At 39.8% G+C, this 18,274-nt stretch overlaps 1 protein-coding gene across 2 annotated transcripts in view; it reads left to right on the forward strand.

Moving 5' to 3' along the window:
* COL4A5 (collagen type IV alpha 5 chain) overlaps nt 1-18,274 on the forward strand; it is a 365,159-nt gene that overhangs the window by 240,863 nt on the left and 106,022 nt on the right. For both annotated transcript variants that reach the window (XM_080651978.1, XM_080651979.1), the window contains exons 34-36: nt 1,036-1,134; nt 2,491-2,580; nt 3,211-3,350. In XM_080651978.1, coding sequence (XP_080508104.1) covers nt 1,036-1,134; nt 2,491-2,580; nt 3,211-3,350 — 329 coding nt within the window. The remainder of the gene's footprint in view (nt 1-1,035; nt 1,135-2,490; nt 2,581-3,210; nt 3,351-18,274) is intronic.

The raw sequence follows: 18,274 nt of genomic DNA on the forward strand, positions 1-18,274 counted from the left end.
TTTTGGCTGCATCCCTGTGTTTGTTTACCTCCAGACCAATTGGCTGTGAGGACTACCTGTGTCTACAATGGAAGAGCTGCTGTGCAGGAGACACCCTTATAGGCAGGACTTTCTTCAGTGGGGCTTTGGTGCTCACTGAGTCTGCCCCTTGAGTGTGTCACTTATGGATGTGAAGAGTTGTAATCTGCCATGGTCTCACACTGATCACTGGGTACACTGGCTCTTGGATCTCCAAGGAGGTGCAAAGTCAGTCACTGCTTGGGGCCACCCAGCAGGAGGTACAGGGAGATCTGCAGATTCCTCCTCTTTATATGGGGTTTGGAAGTGCCCAGATGAGGCCCAGCTGTGAAGCAAGGCAGGCTGCTGCAGTCCTGGCCTTTGCCTTCTTTTGATAGCTTTGGGGCTTCATGACCCAACTGCAGTTTGACAGGTTTTAGGCTGAGAAAGGACCGGCCATTCATATGCAAAAGCCTCTGCTCATGACTTGGGTGGGGTTGTAAATTGGATGGGGTGGGGTCTAAGGGAATCTCCAGGGTGGAGCAAACAGCAATGGCTGCCAGTCAGCCCTGCACCGGGGAGGTCCCAGCTCAGGAACAATGACTGCTGCGAGCACCTCCGTCAGGAAGAAAGCCCAATGCCAGACAGTCCAGTTTATCCTCATAAGTGTCTGGGTCCCCCAAAGTTTCGCCCAGCACTGGAGCTCAGAGCAAGCGGGAGCTTGTATCTCCCTCCCGATTAAAAAAGCGTCATACCTGGATGCCAGCCTGTTCTGCCTCCACATCTCCACGCCTTCTACCAGTCTCAATGTGCTTTCTTCTTTACTTCTCTAGTTGTACTTCTTCCACTCAGCCAGCTTTCCCACAGTTTTTGGATGATAGTTGTTCTGTCTTTCAGTTGTAATTTTGATGTGGTTGTGGGAGGCAGCAATACAGGTGTTTACCTATGCCACCATCTTGGTGCTCCTCCTTTGCCAAATTAATTTAATGTATTAATAATATCAGCCTAACTTGTCTCTCTTATTCTCATCTTTGGAAGGTATACCTGGAATTTCAGGGCCAAAAGGTTACCAGGGTTTGCCTGGAGACCCAGGGCAACCTGGACTGACTGGAAAACCTGGATTACCAGGATCACCAGGTAGGTATAATAGACTACCTGTAGAAATTGGATAGCTGATCCTGAACCCAAAAAATTAATTATGTATTTGTCATGTGTGATGATATTTTGGATATGGTCATGGCAATATCCTTGAATAGCTACTGAAACATGGTGTTCTTTAGCAAAAATGTTGCCATTTGGCCCAAGTATCAATAGTCAAGACATGTAGGATGTTTTGCTTTGGTATTGTTTTCTTTTTGTGGTAGTAGCAGAGTTACACAGAATCAGAAGTATATCCAAGTAAGGTGCTGGGTTTTATTTACATAAATTGCAGCATAAGTAAATAAGACAATTATCTAGTAGGAGCCTTTAGACAGGGTCAATAATTATGCCATGTTAAACACATGATTTTAAAAATAGATGCTTATTTTTTCAAAAGTTTCAAGGGATGAAAATTTTACAATCTATCTTGGTAGTCTGTTACAGTATTAATTATGTATTCTCTTACAGTCAACATAGATTTTTTTCTTGTCTTAATTTTACCAATTTGACATTTCTAGGTCCCAAATGCAGCTTCTTGCTGCATTTGAAGCCATTTTCTTTTACTTGGGCCCCTAATGAATAAAGAGGACCAGGTCCCGTCTTCATAAGAACCCTTGAGGTCCGTTATTCTGCTTTAGACTCTGCACGACATTGCCTTAATGTAGTTGGAAAAGGAAATTATCTTTCTTTATATCCTTCACTTCTTCTGCTTTCTCGTCCCCAAGTTAAAGCAATTGTGAAAGAAAAAAATCAATGAAAAATTGATTAAGGCAACATTGGGGACCTTAGAGCTCAAGCACTTAAGCTCTAAGAAGAATGTGTGAGCAGAGCAGCCATGACTGTTGGAGGTGACAGTCCAGAACCGCTCCATCAATACTTAATCTACCCCTGGCCTAATGTACTGGGTTATATCATGACAGATTACCACTTTCCTCTTTTTGCTCTCACATAATCAGAATCTACATGGGAAAGCTACTTCAGAATATTTTAAAAACAGATTCATTATATTGTATTCATCTGTGATTAATACAGTAAAGTATATACAAATACAACAAATGAGACTTCAGGGTTTTGTAATAGTTTTTGGCAAGAAACAAGGTGTCCTTGTAAAAGTTTTTCATTTTAAAAATAAATTTGTATTAGGAGACCTCTATTATTGAGATTATATTGTAATATGATCTGAAGGAGATTTCTTGCCCATTTTATGCTAGGTTAAGTCTTTGGAACTTGATCATGTATTAAGATTGGATCCATCCAATTCCATACTTGCATTTTAATTATGATCCATTCCAGGAAACCAAGAAGCCTCAATATTGATGACTTGTCTTAATTTTACCAATTTGACATTTCTAGGTCCCAAGGGTAGCCCTGGTCTCCCTGGGGAGCCAGGACTTACAGGACCACCGGGACTTAAAGGAAACGTAGGTGATATGGGATTTCCAGGTGAGTAATGAAATCTCCCAAGTATTTTTTTTAAAATATATTTTATTGATTTTTTACAGAGAGGAAGGGAGAGGGATAGAGAGTTAGAAACATCGATCAGTTGCCTCCTGCACACCTCCTACTGGGGATGTGCCCGCAACCAAGGTACATGCCCTTGACTGGAATCGAACCTGGGACCCTTCAGTCCGCAGGCCGACGCTCTATCCACTGAGCCAAACTGGTCAGGGCTCTCCCAAGTATTTAGATCCACTAAAGGAAGATAGTTCACTATCTTTGTTATCAGAAAAGTGATTGGTGTGTATAGAATCAAACTGAGACAATATGTAAGTTAATTAGTGGGAAAAGCTGTCTTATTATACAAATATTTGAACTAGGAATTAAGGGACAGAACTTTAGAAACCTTAAAAGTAAAATTTTACAAACTTGTATATTTTTTCCAGCTGTACCTCCTTTCACTTAAACTTCCTATAGAATAGGCTTTTATAAGATCCTGATTGTAAAGCTCATTGTTATACAGCAGAATTTGTAGAGTTATTTAAAAAAAAATCTTTTGTTTGGTTATATGCATGACAGATATGACACAAATAAAAGGTATTTTGTAAAATATTGCATTTTACATGTTTTCAACAGGCCCTCAGGGTATAAAAGGGTCCCCTGGTATTCCTGGAGTTCCTGGACAACCTGGCTCCCCAGGATTACCTGGACAGAAAGGAGAGAAAGGTGATTCTGGTGTTTCAGGCATTGGTATTCCAGGTCTTCCGGGCACAAAGGTAATCCTATTCTAGACATATGCCTGAGCAGATGTGATTTTTCTATAATACTGTACTCATTCCTAATTCTTCATTAAATAAACTATAGACTGGAATAGGCAAGAATTCATTTCTTCTCTTTTTTCTTATTTTAATAAGGAGATAGGTTTTAGGGTTTGCAACCTGTGAAGCTGCAACCAGCACGGCTAGGGTTCAGGCTCTGGAGAAGGGCTGCACACAAATGAATACACTAGACAAGAAATATGAATTTAGAAATCATGGGGGGTCAGGCGAAGAACCTTTCTCTAGGGGAAAGGCTTCACTGGGGCCCAGGCCCTGTTAGCTCTTATTCAATTTTAGAATACACATCTTGCCCTTAGTCAAGCAGGCAATCTAGTAGCAGTCAGACTATCTTAAAGGTCAGTAAATATTAGTAAAGATTTACTTTGAAACTATTAGGTCAAGAAATTGCTTGAGTCACCATTGTCTCAACAGAACAATTGGTGCATAGCTTTTAGCCCTTGCTAAAGCTCAAGGTCCATCAGCCTTCTGAGTTCTCTGTTGCGCTTTCATGATAATATAGACCAGGGATCCTCAAACTACGGCCCGTGGGCCACATGCGGCCTGCCGAGGACATTTATCTGGCCCACCGGGTGCTGCTGCCTGTCCTGCTTAGCAGCTGACTTGTACTGGGCCCGCAGTGCGCATAGGAATTTGTTCATAGTTTTTTCTTTAAACTATAGTCCGGCCCTCCAACGGTCTGAGGGACAGTGAACTGGCCCCCTGTTTAAAAAGTTTGAGGACCCCTGGACAATGGATAGCTTCTAGCAGCAGCCAGTCCAAAAAAGGAGGGAAACTTCTGATAATCTTAATTTTTTTTGCATGTTTCAGTAACCCTAAGGCATATTTCTGCCTGCTTTTGGTTTTATTTACCCTTTTTAGTGATATGGTTGTTCGTCTTTGTCCAATTATTATTATTATCAATGTGATAAGACTTATAAAGGAAGTAACTTCAGCTTTTTTTTGTAACTTAGGCAATTAATAAAAGTGCAGTAGTATTCTTAACTGCATATCTGAGGTACTTCTTCAAAAATCAGTTTTCCATATCCCTCTATGCCCCTAGTCCATGAGAAAACTTGGTGATGTTGGACAAGCAATCAGATTTAGAACTTGTTTTAGAATCATGGACTCAACAAATATTTGATAACTTCTTAATTCTATGTAAAAAGATAATAATTCTTACTGATTTGTAGAAGTACCTTATAACTAGCAAAGTTGCATCTATTGTGTATAATATATATTGCAAATATTTGCTCCCAGTCAGTTGTTTGTCTTATAGTATTGTTTAATCATTCAGTTAGACCACAAAGCTAGAGAGTTTTTGAAGAGAAATTGTGTCACTCAACTTTCACAGACTTAGTGAAAATTCCCACTGAGATAAGAATTTACTGAATGATATTTTTAAAATAATTTATTTTTAATAGTGTACAAAGACTATAATTTACAATATATATGTGTATGTGTATGTTATAGATGGCTTATTTTTAAGACTCAAATTTACTCAATTTAAAAATCTCGGATATTGAGGAGCATCTTACAATGGAAAGCACCTGACAATTATAATTGGAAGCATTTTTATAATGTTATCGATACATAAAATGATGCTGCTTCTTCCAAATGTATATATCTTTTATTTACAGACATGAACTCTAGACTTAGCTATCGTAACTTAGTAAATTTTAGCTAGCTTTCCTTATTAGCCCATAAATATATTCCACAATGTCTTTCACTATTATATAGTACTAGAGGCCCGGTGCATGAAAATTCATGCACTGGAGGGGGGGTCCCTCAGCCCAGCCTGCCCCTTCTCACAGTCCAGGAGCCCTCAGGGGTGGGAGTCAACCTGGCGATCAGGGGAAGGCGATGCCCCATCACACCTCTGCTGCTGCCACTGCTGGCAGCACAAGCATCGGCCGGCCCTGGTTACCTGTGCCTCAGGCCGGCCCTGGGAGGCTGGGAAGCCTACATCTGAGGCTTGCCTGCACCTTGGGCATCGCCTGGGCAGCCATCATCCAAGGCTTGCCTGCACCTCAGGCTGGCCCTGGGTGGCTGGGGGACTGAGGGACTCCAGAGGCATGTGCTCGGAGTGGCCTGGCCCACCCCTTGCAGCACACCTGCTGCCCCGGCAGGGCTGAGGGGACTGGGTGCTGCCATCTTGTGGCTGTGGGCGCCATCATCTTTGTGGGTGGGGCAGTCAATTAGCATATTCCCTCCTTATTGGCTGTGGGCACCGCCATCTTTGCTACAGCATGAGGGTCAATTAGCATATTCCCTATTTATTACATAGGGTTTTTGTGTGAGTCAACCATAAATAATTTAACATTATAAGTAGTGAAATTGTTTCCACCCTTTCATTATTACAAACATATGTTGCATGTGATTTGATTCTTATCCATATCTTGCATACATATCATAATATTATTTGGTAAATATTGTCACAGAATAAATTCTGAGTAGGATTGCTAGAGCCTATCATATAAATGCATTTTTAATATTGATAGTTACTGACAAATTTTCCTGTCATATAGCTTTATAGCTTGATCAGTGTAATAAATTTTCTATTTTCTCTTATGTTATAAATATTGTTTTATCAATCTCTAATTTTGTCAACCTAATGGGTGAAAACTAGTGCATCATTGTTTAAATTTGACTTTTCCTCAAGTGATATTTCTTATGCTTATACCTTCTCTGCAAATTGTCTGTTCATACTCTGCCTCATTTTTAAGGAAGGGATTTGGTTATATATTTCCTAATGATTTGCAGAAGTACTTTATAAATAGCAAAAATGCATCCGTTATCTATTATATGTGTTCCAAATAGTTTTTCTCAGTAAGTTGTTAGTATTATAACATAGTTTACTATGTATTTCATCATGTAGAAGTTTAAATTTTTACATAGGTAAATTTTATACTCATTAATTATTGAAAAAAATATCTATTGAGTATGTACAGTGTGCCAGGTACTGTTTTAGGTACTGGAGATAGAGCATGAATGAAATGAACTCGAATCAATAAAGAAAAAAATTATATATATTAAAAACAAACAAACAAACAAACAAAAAAGACAGATGACAGACTCATAGAGAAGGCAGGATGATAGCTGTCAGGGGAGGACATTGAGGGATTGGGTTGGTGGGTGGAGGAATTGAGCGAAAAAGAAACAAAAAAGAGCCCAGCCAGCATTGCTCAGTGGTTGAGCGTCAACTTATGAACCTGGAGGTCATGGTTTGATTCCTGGTCAGGGCACATGCCAGGGTTGTGGGTTCGATCCTCATGGGGGGAGTGCAGGAGGCAGCCAATCAATGATTCTCTCTCATCATTGATGTTTCTATCTCTCCCTCACCCTTCTTCTCTGAAATCAATAAAGATATATTTTAAAAAAAGAGAGAGAAAAATCTGATGGGCACAAATAACAGTGTGGTGATTGCCGGGGAGAGGGGGAGTGGGGGGAGGTGAAGGAGGGGGGTATAGGGGGGAATAAATGGTGATGGAAGGAGACTTGACGTGGGATGGTGAACACACAATACAGTGTACAGGTGATGTGTGTTCGAATTGTGTACCTGGAAACTATATAATTTTCTTAATGAGTGTTCCCCCAATAAATTAATAAAAAGAAAAAAATGAAAGGAAGGAAGGAAGGAAGGAAGGAAGGAAGGAAGGAAGGAAGGAAGGAAGGAAGGGAAGAGAGAGAGAGAGAGAGAGAGAGAGAGAGAGAGAGAGAGAGAGAGAGAGAGAAAGAAAGAAAGAAAAAAAAGAAAGAAAGAAAGAAAGAAAGAAAGAAAGAAAGAAAGAAAGAGAGAAAGAAAGAAAGAAAGAAAGAAAGAAGGAAAGGAAAGAAGGAAGGAAGGAGAGAGAGAGAGAGAGAGAGAGAGAGAGAGAGAGAGAGAGAGAGAGAGAGAGAAAGAAAGAAAGAAAGAAAGAAAGAAAGAAAGAAAGAAAGAAAGAAAGAAAGAAAGAAAGAGAAAGAAATGAACTCACTGCCTGCGTGGAACTTACATCTAGTCAATAAACAAAATAAGTAAGTTTACAGTATGTTAGAAGATATGGCAAAAGTAAAGTGAGGCTTGGGAATAGGAATTGTTTAAAATTGTTACATTTTGAAATAGAGTATAAGGGAAAGCTTCTCTAATAACAGTTAATCAAGTGACCTCATGCAGTGAGGGAATCATTCAAATACACTGAGGCAGGAATACAGCTGACATGTTTGAGAAACATAAGTGAGGCTAGTGTGGATTAAGCAGAGTAAGTGAGATTGGGAGATCAAGTTGGTAATGGGGAGTAGATTATCTAGATCCTTGTAGATTATAGCAAGGGCTTTTACTGCTGAGTGAAATGGGAAGAGAGTGGAAGGAGTCACATAACTATAATTTAATTTTAAAAAATCATAGCTCCTGTTATGGAAATAAATCATAGAGGAATATGGATGAAAACAGTGAGACCAGTTATGGCACTATTTAAAATATAAAAAGTAGAAATGTTGATGGCTTGGATCAGGGTGGTGGTAGTGGAAATAAGAGATGGTCAGAATCTGAATATATTTTTTTAGGTCAAGTCAGCATTATTTGCTTATAGAATATGAGAAAGACCCTGGCCAGTTTGGCTCGGTGGATAGAGCGTCGGCCTGCGGACTAAAGGGTCCTGGGTTCGATTCGGGTCAAGGGCATGTGCCTTGGTTGCGGGCACATCCCCAGTGGGGGGTGTGCAGGAGGCAGCTCATCAATGTTTCTCTCTCATCAGTGTTTCTAACTCTCTATCCCTCTCCCTTCCTCTCTGTAAAAAAATCAATAAAATATATTTTTTAAAAAAAGAATATGAGAAAGAGATATCAAGGATGAATCTAAAATTTTATCTTGAGCAACTTAAAAGAATGGAGTTGCTACATAGTGAGATAGGAAAGATTTTGAGATAAGCAGATTTGGTAGGGAAGATCAGGAGCATTGGTTTCTGGCTGTTATGAAGACTTTTATATCATAAAATTATAAAATTGACCTATATAATTTTTTCAGTACTTTCCTGATTTTGTTTTTTACATTAACATCTTTAACCCAACTGACTTTTTATGTATGTTGTGTGAGGTGAAATTTCATTCTTTACTCATTGATTTGAAATGCCATTTAAAACATTTATAAATTTGTTCATACATATTTTTTCTTGACTCAGTGAATCTTAAAATTTGTGTAATAGAACCCAAATTGCCATAATAACTCACCTCTGAAATTATAATGGGTAGCAGCAGAAAATGCTTCAATTGGCAAATGTCCTCAATATATTCAACTCTTCAAGCAAGATGCTAGCTTTTAGATTTTCTATGCATCCTTCAAGTATATCTCAATAAGCAAATTCTATACTAATTTTGAATACTTGGAAAACTGACAAAACAAGGAAATTATGTATTTGAAGTACACTGTTGTTTCTTTCAAATGGTAGTATTTTATCTTAGAATGGTAACACATTGAAAAAATAACATTTCATAGCTCAGTTACACTAAGCACAGGGAATCCTTGCTTTGCATATTCTGATATGCACAAATTTGTTACCCCACTTCAGTTAAATAACATCAGTTCACAATAACATGATTCAAATTTTAGTTACCATGGTATATTACCTCTTCATAAGTCACTATGTAAATAACAGCTGTGCATCATTATCAGTGAACAATCATTTCACTTCTTCCAAATTATTTCAATGATAATCACAAAAATCGGTTACTCCCTTCATGCACTAATAGCAAACTATGTAATCATGTTGCCTCTTTGTCTCTAAATACACATGAAATTTAACAAAAATGGATAATAAAAGGGGAAATTGATCAATAAATATAAAAATGCAGCAAAACAACAAAAAGTGATAACACTGTAAGTGAACTTTAAGTCTAATGTAAATGCAATTATAGATTAAATAGCCAACAATAAGAATGTTGACACTGCCACCATTTGAGAGACTAAATGTGGAGCCAAAGAAGTTAATAAAGGCAAATGTACCAACAACATATGACTTTTTTCAATACAGTTATAACTGAAATCCAAAGGGATTTTAATGTATTGCAAAAAACCCTTTAAAGGTCATGGATCAAGCATATTTTCCCACTGATTATTAATATCTTTTTATATGCTGTCAACTTACATTTTCTTATTTATAGTGCCATACTATTGTATAAAACAAGTGATATATGATAAATGATGTATAATAAAGAAGGAGTAGAATATAATTTTCAGGAAACATAATAGTATGATTGGGGGATGGCAAGCACAAGAAAAAAATCTAAAATTATTGAGTTGTTAAGAAATAAGAAGGCATAAAGGGGATAAATGGTGATGGAAAAAATAAAAGAAAAAAGAAATAAGGATAGTGGTAAAAGGTCAGATGAGGACTTTATTTTAAATATATCATAGTTATGAGAGTATTTTCCTGTTAGTTAAAAGGTATAATTAATATAGTACAGTAAAAAACCTTTGAAAAGAAATCAGTCTGCAGAAATTTGAGTCTTGAGTCTGTTTATATAACCTTATAAGTCACTTACTTATTTTGCATCTCCATTACTTTGTCAGTAAAATCTATTTGAAAATAGAAATAGAATAATTATTTTACCTATTTTACAGAGTTATTGTGAGGCTTCAATTAGATTTAAAAAACACTTTTTAAATTATAAAGCACACTTACTTAGTATTTATCTGTGAAATGAGAGGGCTAGAATGGATGGTAATTAATATTTCTAAAACTCTTAAATTTAATGACTGGAACTATATGAATCTATAACATTATTTTTATTCAATTTTATTTTTATTTTTAAATATTTTTTTTATTTTTCAATTACAGTTGACATACATTATTATATTAGTTTCAGGTGTGCACCCCAGTGATTAGACATTACACATTACCTTAATAAGTGATCATCTCAATAAATCTCAAACCCCTCTGACCCCATACATACTTATAGAATATTATTAACTATGTTCATTATCCTGTACTTACATCCCCATGGTTATTTTGTAACAACCAATTTCTACTTCTTAATCCCTTTACCTTTTCACCCATCCCCCCAAACCACCTCCCACCTGGCAAACATGGAAATGTTCTCTGTATCTATTAATCTATTTCTGTTCGCTTGCTCATTTATTTCATTGTTGTTTTTTATTCAGTTTCTAATAGACATATTCATTGCCATTATATTATTTATACTTTCTATCTTTTCTTCTTCTTCTTAAAGAAGACCCTTTAACATTTCACATAATACTAATTTGTTGGTGATAAACTCCTTCAGTTTTTTCTTGTCTGGGAAGCTCTTTATCTGTCCTTTGATTCTAAATGATAGCTTTGCTGGGTAGAGTAATATTGGTTGTAGGTCCTTGCTTTTCATCACTTTGAATATTTCTTGCCACTCTCTTCTGGCCTGCAAAATTTCTATTGATAAATTAGCTAGCAGTCTAATGGGAGCTCCCTTATAGGTAACTAATGGTTTTTCTCTTGCTGCTTTTAAGATTCTCTCTTTATCTTTAACCTTTCACATTTTAGTTATGATGTGTCTTGGTGTGGGCCTCTGCATTCATCTTGTTTGGGACTTTCTGCATTTCCTGGACTTGTATGTCTATTTCCTTAACCAAGTTACAGAAGTTTTTTGTCATTATTTTTTCCAAACAGATTTTCAATTTCTTCCCCTCTCTCTTCTCTTTCTGGCACCCCCATGAGGCAAATGTTGGTACACTTGAAGTTGTCTCAGAGGATCCTTACACTATCCTCATTTTTTTTTTAATTCTTTCTTTTTCCTGTTCTGAATGGTATTTTTTGCTTCCTTATATCCCAAATCATTGATTTGATTCTCTGCTTCATCTATTCTACTGTTACTTCCCTGTAATTTATTCTTCATTTCAGTTAGTGTGTCCTCCATTTCTTACTGGCTCTTTTTATGGTTTCTGTAACCTTTTCCATGCTGCTGAAGTTCTAAGTTCATTGAACATTTTTATAACCAGTGTTTTGAACTCTGTATCTAGTAGATTGCTTGCCTCCATTTTGTTTTGTCCTTTTTCTGGAGTTTTGTTCCATTCTTTCATTTGAGACATGTTTCTTTGTCTCCTCATTTTTGTGACATCCCTGTGGTTGTTTCTATATATTAGGTAGAGATGCTATGTCTCTCAGACTTGGTAGAGCAGCCTAATGTAGTAGGTAATCTATAGTGTCAAGTGGCACAGCCTCCCTGATCACCCAAGCTGGGTACTCAAGTTGTGCCCCCTATGTGTGATGTGCACACCCTCCTCTTATAGTTGAGCCTTGATTGCTATTGGCATATCAATGGGAGAGACTGGTAGCAACTGCTGACTACTGAACCTCCAACCAACATGGAGGATCAGCTATGTAGGGGCCCACTGCTCTGGAGAGTATTTACTTCAGCAAGGCTCTGGTGCCTGCTTAGTCTGCCCCTTGAGTGTGTTGTTTGTGGAGGTGTTTGGGTAGTGGTGCTTTGATATATTCTGAAGCTGTCCATTGGGTGTGCTGGCTCTGGGGCTTACTGGGAGGTGTAGGCCAGAGTCATTTGCTGCCTGTCTTCTGACAAGGGCCACCTGGCATGATCTACAAAGCAATCTGCAGATAAATGCTACTTTTGTTGGGCTTGGAGGTGCCCAGGCTAGGCCAAGCTGTGAACCAAGGCCAACTGCTGCTAGTACCAGGCCTGGTACCACTTAGCAAGAGTACATGGCACACTGAAGCCAAATACTGATTGAGAGATTTTTAGGAAAATCTGAAGCATGAGCCAAGACAGGCCATTCTTATGGAAAAGTCACTGGAACCAGCCTGGGCACGCCTGATAGTTGGGTGGAGCAAGACCTCAGGGAAACACAGTGTGAGGCAAACAGTGTGAGCAAGGTTATTGGAGTATAAGATATGGTGCCCACCTCCTGGCTCTGTGGGGGAGGCCTCAGAAAAGGAACAATGGCCTCTGCCAGCACTTCCCTGTAGGAGAAAGCTGCCCCCGAAACACTCGTGCTGGTGTCGGACAATTCAGTTCCTCCCTGTATGTCCATGGTGCCTCTCAAGTTGCTGCTCCAGCACTGGAGCTCAGAGGGAGAGAGTCCATGTAGTCCATGCATGGGTCCTTTAAGAGGAACACCTGGGAATCCAGCAGCTCTCTGTTTCTCTCAACCTCAATACCCACTGGTTTTTATTTTTATTTTATCTTTAATTTTTTTATTGAGGTATAATTAACATACAAAATTATACTAGTTTCAGGTGTACAACCTAATGACTCTATATTTCTATATATTGCAAAATGATCAGTACAATAAGTCTAGTTAACATCTAGACTTACATAGATGTTATATACATTGGTACAGAATTATTTTTCTTATGATAAGAACTTTTAAGAGTTACTCTTTTAGCAACTTTGATATATGCAATACAGTATTAATAGTCACCATACTGTACATTAAATCCCCATGGCATATTTATTTTATAACTGGAAGTTAGACTGGCTACAGTTATCCTTTATTAAAATAAATTATCGCCTCCTTTTTAAAATATATATATCCTATCTAATAAAAGAGTAATATGCAAATTGACCATACCTCTGCTACACCCACAAGCCATGCCCACCAGCCAATCAAGAGTGAGTATGCAAATTAACCCAACCAAGAAGGCTGTGGCCATGGAGCGAGCAGGAGGTTTGGGTTTCCCTGGCAATGGAGGAAGCCAAGCTTTCCGCACACCCTGGCCAGCCCAGGCCTCCACTCAAGGCTACAAAGTTTCAATTATAGAAGATAAATAAATCCCAACAAAAATGGCTGTGGCCACAGAGCAAGCAGAAGGCTTGGCTCCATTCAAGGCTACAAAGTTTCAATTACAGAAGATAAATAAATCCCAGATACCAGGGCTTCCGCTTGGGCCGCCAGGGGGCATGGCCAGCCTGCAAACCACCACAGGCCCCTCACCCAGGCCGCCCCATGCCCCAAGTGAAACCCCACCCTGATCCAGGACACCCTTCAGGGCAAACCAGCTGGCCCCCACCCGTGCACCAGGCCTCTGTCCTATCTAATAAAAGAGTAATATGCAAATTGACCATCACTGCAACACACAAGATGGCTGCCCCCATGTGGTCAAAGATGGCTGCCCCCATGTGGACACAAGATGGCCACCACAAGATGGCCAGCAGGGGAGGGCAGCTGGGAGAGACCAGGCCTGCAAGGGAGGGCAGTTAGGGGTGACCAGGCCTGCAGGGGAGGGTAGTTGGGACAAACAGGCTGGCAGGGGAGCAGTTAGGCATCAATCAGGCTGGCAGGGGAGTGGTTAGGGGGTGATCAGGCTGGCAGGCAGAAACGGTTAGGGGGTGATCAGGAAGGCAGGCAGGTGAGCAGTTGGGAGCCAGCAGTCCTGGATTGTGAGAGGGATGTCCGACTGCCCGTTTAGGCCTGATCCTGCCGGGATTGGTCCTAAACAGGCAGTTGGACATCCCTTGAGGGGTCCCAGATTGGAGAGGGTTCAGGCTGGGCTGAGGGACACACCCCCCATGCATGAATTTCGTGCACCGGGCCTCTAGAATACACACACACACACACATATATATATATATGTACACACACACACACACATATATATATATATATTTTTTTTTCAATTAAAGTTGAGGTACAGTATAGTTTCAGGTTCATAACCCAGTGATTGGACATTTGATGGTGCAAGGTTTGTTGGGATGATTACTTTGTGGGTTATATAAATGCCCCAGTGGTTTTTACAGCCAGAAGTTATGAGGACTTCCATTCCTGTTACTGGAACCCTGGGCTGGGGGTGCCTGGTGTGGGGCTGAGACCCCTTGTTCCTCAGGGGGTACTCCACAACCAAGATATCCCTCAAGATTTTTATCTGCCTTTCATGGGTGTGAGACCAGCCTATTCCATATGTCTATTCCTCCTACCAGTCTCTATGTGGCTTCTTTCTTTATTCTCTAGTTGTAGGATTTCCATTAAACCAGATTTCAGGCAGTTCTAAATTATTGTTCTGTGGCTTAGTTGTAATTTTGATGTGGTTGTGGGAGGAGGTGAGTACCATGTTTACCTACACTGTCGTCTTCACCAGAAGTCTATAACATTATTTTACTACAGCATAATATTTCTAAACTCAATCGTTATTAAAATTTAATCATACTAAGATTCTAAGCAATCTCTATCTTAATCCCAGTTTGCGTTTTTGCTGAAATTGACAAGCAGACCCTAAAATTCATATGAAAATACATGGGACCCAGAATAACCAAAACAATCTTGAAAATAAAAGAATGAATTTTGAGGACTCACCCTTCTATATTTCAAAACTTATTATAAAACTTTAGCAATCCACTCTGTGTAATTACTTGCATAGGATAGACATAAGGATCAATGGGATAGATTAGAACCCAGAAATAAACCTATTCATTTTGGTCAATTTATTTCAACAAGGGTGCTAAGATAATTATGAAAAGAAAGAAAAATCTTTTTAACAAATGTTGCTAGAACAAGGGTCTATCTATATGCAAATTAAATAATTTGCACCTCCTAACTCATATCATAAACCAAAATTAAACCATAGTGGATAATTGACCTAAATATGAGAGCTAACACTACTGAAATCTTAGAAGCAAGCATGACTAAATCTTCCTGACCTTGCGTTAGGTTAATGATTTCTTAGATATGACATAAAAAGTACAAACAATCAAAGGAAAATATAAATTGGAATATGTTAATTTTTTAAAATTTTATGTTGTAAATTATGACATCAAGAAAGTAAGAGGACAACCCACAGAAAGGGAGAAAATATTTGCAAATCATGTCAGGGATTTTTATTCAGAATACATAAAGTACTCTTATATTCAATAAGAAAGCAAATAAACCAGTTTTTTAAATGGGCAATTTTAGTTGAACCTAACAGACATATATATAATATTCTTTCCCACAACAGCAAAGTATACTTTTTTAGGGAACATAGAACATTCTCATGTTAGGCCAAGCTCTACCAAAAAACTGAAAAGGTGGGAACACTTTCAAACATATTATACTAGTGGCCTGGTGCACAAAATTCATCCACATTAAAAGGTGATTAATTAGAGGAAATATTTTAATATTGCTATTTGCCCTTTCTCTATAATAGAAGTGTCAGAGATGAAAGACAATTAGTAAAATGTATATGAAAATCTTCCTCCTGTCAGAGTTTGGGGCACACCACAGGACCCAGAGTCAAGTCCCCGCCCACCCACATGCGCCTCAAAATCGTGCGAGACTCAGACCCAGCTGGCCCCACCCCCATTGGGCTAGATCCAGACCTGGCCAGTCTCACCCTTGTCAAGCCCTGCTGGACGGGGGGTCCAGCCTCAGGTCCCCTGGCCTGGCACCGGGGCGGGGGGCATGGCCTGAGGTCCCCCAGCCCAGCGCCAGGAGCGGGGCACAGCCTCTGGTCCCCCGTAAAGCCCCACTGGGAGGGGGGCTCAGCCTCAGGTCCCCTGTCAAGCCCCGCTGGGTGGGGGGCGTGGCCTGCAGTCCCCAGGCCTGGGGTGAGGTGGGCAGCCTGAGGTTCCCTGGCCTAGCACTGGGGAGGGGGGCCGTACCTTGAGGTCCCTCATCAAGCCCTACCAGGTGGGGGGCATGGCCTGAGGTCCCCTGTCAAACCCTGCCAGGCGGGAGGTGCAGCCTCTGGTCCCCTGGCCCAGTGCTGGGGCGGAGAGTGTGGCCTGAGGTCCCCCATCAATCCCCGCAGGGCAGAGAGCACAGCCTGAGATCCCCCGTCAAGCCCTGCCAGGCAGGGTGAGTGGCCTGAGGTTCCCCAGCCTGGAACCAGGGCAGGGGGCATGGCCTGAGGTCCCCCGTCAAGCCCTACGGGGTGGGGGGCATGGCCTGAGGTCCCCCATCAAGCCCTGCCAGGTGGGGGGCATGGCCTGAGGTCCCTCGGCCTGGTGCCAGGATGGGGGGCACAGCCTGAGGTCCCCTGTCAAGCCCCACGGGGGCGGGGGTGGGGGGGCGCAGCCTCAGGTCCCTGCTGATTGCTCATTAAGGCTCATTACTGGAACTCAGCCTCCCCTGTGGGTGCAGCCATCTTGTGTTATGGAAACCTCTGCCTCTGCTGTGGGCGCCGCCATTTTTTGTGGTGGAGTGATGGTCAATTTGCAGATTTCCTCTTTTATTTAGGATAATGTCAGTATTTTCCTGATTTCAAAGCCAGACAAAGATACTATAAGAAAACTACAGACCAATATCCCTTATGTATATTGATGTAAATTTTTTCAACGGAATACTAGTACATCAAATTCAATGGCATATTAAAAGAATTGTATACTATGATCAAGTGATATTTATTCCTGGAATGCAAAGATGGTTCAACATACAAAAGTCAATAATGCAATATATCCCATTAAGAGAATGAAAGGAAAAATCCACATGGTCATTACAATTGAAGCAGAAAAATCATTTGAAAAAAATTCAATGTCTTAATGATAATTTAAAAAAAACTCTCACCAAGCCCTGGCTGTGTGGCTCAGTTAGTTGGAGCATTGTTCCATACACCAAAAGGTTGAAGGTTTGATTCCCAGTCAAGGCACATATATAGATTGCAGGTTCAATCCCTAGTCAGGGTGAGGATGGGAGGCAACCAAATTGATGTTCCTGTCTCATATCAATGTCTCTCTCTCTTTCTGTCTCTCTCTCTCTCTCCTTTCCTCTCCCTAAAATCAATAACCATATCCTCTGGTGAGGATTAAAAATCAAACAAACACTCACCAAACTAGTAAACAGTAGTAGACTACCTGAACATAATTAAAGCCACAGCTATGAAAATCCCACAGCTAATATCATAGTCAATGGCAAAAGACTGAAAGCTTTTACTATTAGATCAGGAAAAAAACAAGGGTGGGTGCACATTCTAATCACTCCTATTAAACATAGTACTGGAAGTCTTAGCCAGAGCAATTATGCAAGAAAAATAAATTTCTCACTGAAATTTGTTCCTATTCAAAAACATTCGTGGAGACCTTTGTACCATGGTTAATATAAATCCCAATCTCCTGCAAGGTTTGATCCAGACCCATCTACCTGACCCCATGTTTCTTTATCAGTTAGGCTACTGAGGAAAGAAGGGTTATTGTTGGAAATACAGCCAGAGCATAATTATTGGACCGATGAAACATTATTGTATTTTTATGTATTAACTAGAGGCCTGGTGCACGAAATTCGTGCATGGAGGGGGGGTCCCTCAGCCCTGCCTGCACCCTCTGCAATTCGTGACCCCTACACCTTTTTCTTATCTAACTAACCTCTTCACATTTAAAAAAATTAACTGAAATATCACCTACTCTAGGAAATCCTCTTTGAACAAATGTATTTACAATCTGTATTAAGTATTTTCATAGTATATAATTCTTTTCCTTTAACAGCTACTTAGAGTGGATGCAATGTGGTTTTCATTCTTGAATCTGAATTTTTTCTTCTTGCTCTTGTAATAGCAAAGCTTATCCAATTTACATTTGCCCTTCAAGGGCTTATATTTGGTTCAGTTTCTAGTTGGCTCCCTGCTTTTTTTTCAAGCAATAAATTTGGGTTGTGATAGTAAGCTTCACTTGTAATCAAGCCTGTAGGTCTCCCTATCTGAATATTTCTATAATACCTATCACTTTAGCATAACAGAGATTGTGTTCATTTATAGAAAATAACAATAAATGTCACCTGATCATTTGATCTTCTAGTAATATTTTATAGCAAGATGTATTATTTTAGTAATTTTAACTATTACAAAACTGAGGCATACAGAAATAAATCACATTGAACAATAAAGAATGACTCAAATATCAAAGCATAGTACACTTAGGGCCTCCCTTGTCCTGTGCCTCAGATATCATAGCATAGTACACAGTTCACATGGGACTCAGCTTCCTTTAAAATAGGA

This window comes from Plecotus auritus, assembly GCF_963455305.1.
Source record: "Plecotus auritus genome assembly, chromosome: X".
Classification (NCBI taxonomy): domain Eukaryota; kingdom Metazoa; phylum Chordata; class Mammalia; order Chiroptera; family Vespertilionidae; genus Plecotus; species Plecotus auritus.